The sequence below is a fragment of the Lipotes vexillifer genome, unplaced genomic scaffold (assembly GCF_000442215.2).
Source record: "Lipotes vexillifer unplaced genomic scaffold, Lipotes_vexillifer_v1.1 scaffold278, whole genome shotgun sequence".
NCBI lineage: Eukaryota > Metazoa > Chordata > Mammalia > Artiodactyla > Lipotidae > Lipotes > Lipotes vexillifer.
The window spans coordinates 846,465-851,629 of record NW_006769677.1 but is presented as its reverse complement, the minus strand read 5'-3'; the positions used below and the strand labels follow the sequence as shown (position 1 = coordinate 851,629).

At 41.5% G+C, this 5,165-nt stretch overlaps 1 protein-coding gene across 1 annotated transcript in view; it reads right to left on the bottom strand.

Annotated features, from left to right (window-relative positions):
* The window catches only part of COX7A2L (cytochrome c oxidase subunit 7A2 like), an 11,262-nt gene that overhangs the window by 2,268 nt on the left and 3,829 nt on the right, over nt 1-5,165 (bottom strand). Inside the window, exon 2 of the mRNA XM_007445742.1 lies at nt 372-503. Coding sequence (XP_007445804.1) covers nt 372-503 — 132 coding nt within the window. The remainder of the gene's footprint in view (nt 1-371; nt 504-5,165) is intronic.

Sequence of the window (5,165 nt, the reverse complement as noted above, 5' to 3'; positions counted from 1 at the left end):
AAAAAAAAAAAAAAAAAAAAAAAAGCCACTGCATGTGTCACAAAGCCTAATATATACTGGATTATTCACAGTATTATTATATATTATATATGCTATTGCTTCCTCCATCCAATGGATGATCAACAGCTACATATGCAATTTAAAAATCTGCATAACCTTAAATACTGATGAGGAAATTAATCACCCTCTCCTCTTTTATCAGTTTCTACCTACATGAAGTTCTACCAGTTTATGGCTTAAACTAAAATCAAGAGAATTCTATTTAAGGAAAAACAGGGAAGTGAGTAGCAAACTAGATTAAGACTCTGTTTTGTAGGGTTTTTTAGGTCTATTTACTTCACAGCCTTCACTGTTCTAGTGTCTTCTCTCACCTGGAAAAACTTCTGCAGCTCTGGAACTTTATTTTTCCCAGCATAATCATATGCAGTAGAATTGGAACTCAGTTTAGTTGGTGTGGCAAATATGATAGGCGGTGCTTCTGTGGAAACCACAGGCCTCAATCCCTGCAGGAAAAAAGGAAAAGGTCAAGTTGAAAGTATGTCTGGGCATGTGAACAAGCCTTTCCAGGAGAAGGCTGTCCAGAAGAGTGGAGTCAGTGATTCCACCACACAAGAGAGAAGGAAAGTCCCCAACTCTGCATTACAAAGCATTTAGGTTTAAAGTCCCTAAACTTCCAACAGAACACCCTAGTGCCCATTTCCAGAGCAAACACAGTCAAGAACCCTCTTGCTGGTTAAGGTGGGGGAGGCAGACAGGGGAGAAGCAAACCACAACAAAGGCCCAATCTAAGCTTCCAGATAAACCCACTGTGTCTATCTTCTCATCAAACCAGTAAAACATTTATCATCTATATAAACTTTGGGTTAAATTTCAAAAGAAACCTGGCTGTCCCTTTTCTCCTCTGGGTGAGTAGGTGTACCAACATGGAATCTCAAGGTGGACTTCAGAAACTTTCCAGACACACAGTAAAGAAATATCTCAATCTGGAAGAGCCTGTAATGGGAAGAGAGCTGTCTTTCAGGACCAGAAAACAAAACAAAACAATTATAGCAGAGCAACTGAATTTTCTGGAATTAATAAACTTGTAAGTTAAAAAACATATACTGTAAAAATAAAAAAGGAAAACTCAGTGTTCTCATTGTGATGTGTGTACGACAAAACACATGTACTACATACAGAGTGTCCACCACTGAAAGGACTGCGCGAAGTAGCATGTGCCTAAAGCAGTGTCTGGGACGCAGCAGGCATTCAATAAACATAAGCTGAATGAGATTCGGGGGCTCAGCAGCTGCCTCAGCCACATGTGACAGAGAAAGGAAGGACAAACACACAGTCTTAAAAAGAATCTAAGGGGGGAGAAAAATGAAGTGCTGATACACGCTACAATATGGATAAACCTTAAAAACAGTACACTGGGCTTCCCTGGTGGCGCAGTGGTTGAGAGTCTGCCTGCCGATGCAGGGGACACGGGTTCGTGCCCCGGTCTGGGAAGATCCCACATGCCGCGGAGCGGCTGGGTCCGTGAGCCATGGCCGCTGAGCCTGCACGTCCAGAGCCTGTGCTCCGCAACGGGAGAGGCCACAACAGTGAGAGGCCCACGTACCACACACACACACACAAAAAAACAGTATGCTGAGTAGAAGCGGTCAGTCACAAAAGACCACAAATATATGAAAGTCCAGAATAGGGATATTTACAGAGACAGAAAGTAAATTAGTGGCTGCTAAGGGACAGGGGAGGAGGGGCAGGGGGGTGTTAAGGAAGAGGAAAGTGACAGCTGAAAGGTATAGCTTTCTTTCTGAGGTGATAAAAATGCTCTAAAATTACCATGGTAATGGTTGCACATTGTCTGTGAATACACTAAAAACCATTTGATTGTGTATTTTAAATGAGTAAATGTATGGTATGTGAATTACATCTCAACAAAGCTGTTTAAAAAAAAAAAAAAAAGAACCTAACTCTGGGTTTCTATCTGATGGAGTAAACCTACAGTGGCAGATAGAGAAATGATTCTCCAAAATAACCTACAGATCACACTAAGGAACTTAAGAGTTACAAATCAATAAAATCACATCCTTTTATATTAAATTCTAACTCAGAAAAATAAAACCTTAAAGTTAGCAAACAAAGCTCAGCCTCTTCTATTTTTACAGACGAAAAAGGAAATCCTTTGCTCAAATTAATAAGAGTTGTCAGATTGTACTTGATCTCTTCAAAAAAATCTAACTTTACCTATAATTGACAAGAGACCTATTCTAAAGATCACATATTGAAAACCTCAATGTTACTCCCACCAGGCAGGCACTGGGATCAACAGAGCAACAAAAAGGCATTAAAGTAATTTTGGCTTCTATTTCTTCTGACACAGTCCCATAAATGGGAAAGAATCACAGCCTTTTTTTCTGTTCTTTCACTCATTCAACATATTTTACTGAGTAATTACTCTATACTGAAAATATATAATGAATAAGACACATTCCATCTCTGCCATTATGGATATCAGTGTTATGGAATAATAGCAGCTAATATCTACCAAGCTCTTGTTATGTGCCCAGCATCATGTTAAGCATTTCATACGCATCATTACAGCAATCCTAGGGAGATGTTACCTTTCCCTTTTTACAGAGGAGAAAACTGGATCAGAGGGGGTGACTTGCCTGAGACTCCATAACAAAAAGAGCCAAGTGTGGGAACTCAAACCTCTCTCAGGTCCAGAACCCTGGCATTTAAGTACCTACCTGCCCCTGCTACCTCTCGTCAACTACTGCTCAAAAACAACAATCCATTTGAAGAGAAAGTCTGCTTAGTAAGCTGTTAGTCTACATTTGGAATATAACAGAGGCTTAGGAGTCAGAGACAGAACCAGGGCTCCAACTACTGAGATAACAAGGCTATAAGAAAGTTCTCTCTTTAAACTGGAAAATTTTAGACACTCCCTCATCATTCTGTGAGCTCTTTGTATTTTCTCCTTATGATCATTTCCCCCTGAATGCAAAAATTTTAAAACCCTTCCTACCAAGCAACTCCAAAACTGGTTTGAAATTAAATTCATGTTTTGACAGGACTAATGTGAGAGCATTTTTAGATGGGATTATACCTAGTTGCTTTGTATTTGTTTACCTGTCAAGTGATTCAAAACTATAGTAAAGTTTTTGAACAAGATCAACTCAAAACAGGAGTTATCAACCATCTTAACAGTTTAAAATAATTCCATATTTCCACTTACAATACTGTAAAAGTTTAGAATATCAAATTTTAAAGTTACCTATAATCCCATTATCTTATCCCATCAGTTATTATGAATTGTATATTCTCCTCCAATCTTTTCATAGGCATATATATAGATATATTTTGTTTTTGCGGTACGCGGGCCTCTCACTGTTGTGGCCCCTCCCGTTGCGGAGCACAGGCTCCAGACGCACAGGCTCAGCAGCCACGGCTCACAGGCCCAGCCACTCCGTGGCATGTGGGATCTTCCCGGACCGGGGCACGAACCGGCGTCCCCTGCATCAGCAGGTGGACTCTCAACCACTGCGCCACCAAGGAAGCCCCATAGGCATATTTTAATCTTTATAGTCACAGTGCAAAACCCCACATTCTACTTTTTTCACTTATAATAAACATTTTTTTTCAGGTTCCTACACAATCTTCATAACGAAATCTACGCTTCACATCAACCCCATAAATTATTACCAGCCCATGTTACAGATCATTAAAACAAAGCTCAGAAATGTCATAAGTGTGCTCGCTTCAGCAGCACATATACTAAAACTGGAACGATACAGAGAAGATTAGCATGGCCCCTGAGCAAGGATGACATGCAAATTCGTGAAGCGTTCCATATTTTTAAACAACTACCGTATGCTAACACATATATATGGAATCTTAAAAAAAAAAAAAGGTTCTGATGAACCTAGGGGCAGGACAGGAATAAAGATGCAGACACAGAGAATGGACTTGAGGACACGGGGAGGGGGAAGGTTAAGCTGGGACGAAGTAAGAGAGTAGCACTGATATATATACACTACCAAATGTAAAACAGCTAGCTAGTGGGAAGCAGCTGCATCACACGGGAAGATTGGCTCAGTGCTGTGTGACCACCTAGAGGGGTGGAACAGGGAGGGGTGGAGACGCAAGAGGGAGGGGATATGGGGATATATGTATACATATAGCTGATTCACTTTGTTATAAAGCAGAAACTAAACCACCATTGTAAAGCAACTATACTTACTACAGTAAAGATGTTTAAAAAAATAGTAAAGCAGGGGCTTCCCTGGTGGCGCAGTGGTTGAGAGTCCGCCTGCCGATGCAGGAGACGCGGGTTCTTGCCCCGGTCCAGAAGGATCCCACATGCCACGGAGTGGCTGGGCCCATGAGCCATGGCCGCTGAGCCTGCACGTCCGGAGCCTGTGCTCCGCAACGGGAGAGGCCACAACAGTGAGAGGCCCACATGCAAAAAAATAAATAAATAAATAAAAGTAAAGCAGTAAAGATGTTAAAAAAAAAAGTCACAAGTAAGATGGGATTCAAACCCACACATGTTCATTACACCACACCATCAGTAATCAGCTGTCTCGGCCCCACAGGTAAAAAGAATCCAAATGGTGCTAAGGTACTTCACCCTAGGCATAATTAAACCTCCTAACAATATAAGAGTAGCCAAGGTTTCCAGTGTTCCAAGGCAGCTAGATAAGACTAGCACTAGGGTTCTCAAGAGTAGACCAGGAAGCTATATTTACAGGAAGGGATCTACAGCAAATCCCTTTGCCTAGGCCTCCTTCCAGGGCCACAGATGCCCCAACCTAGAGGAATTATGAGCCTCAAATATGCCCCTCCTCATCTTAATAAATGATAACGCCATCTTTCCAGGTACTTGGGCCAAAAACCTTGCAATTGCTCTCAACACCTCTCACTCACACATTTGAAAATCCTTTTGGCTCTACCTTCAAATTGTATTTAGAACCTGACCACTTCTCACTTATCTTCACCAATCCACATTCTGGTCCAAACTCCTAGATTTTTTAAAACAGCCTCCTAACTGGTCATCCTGATTTTATTCCATCCTTGCTGCCCTACAGTCTACTCTTAACGCAGCAACCAATAATTGTGTTAAAACAGAGGATGGGGCTTCCCTGGTGGCGCAGTGGTTGGGAGTCGCCTGCTGA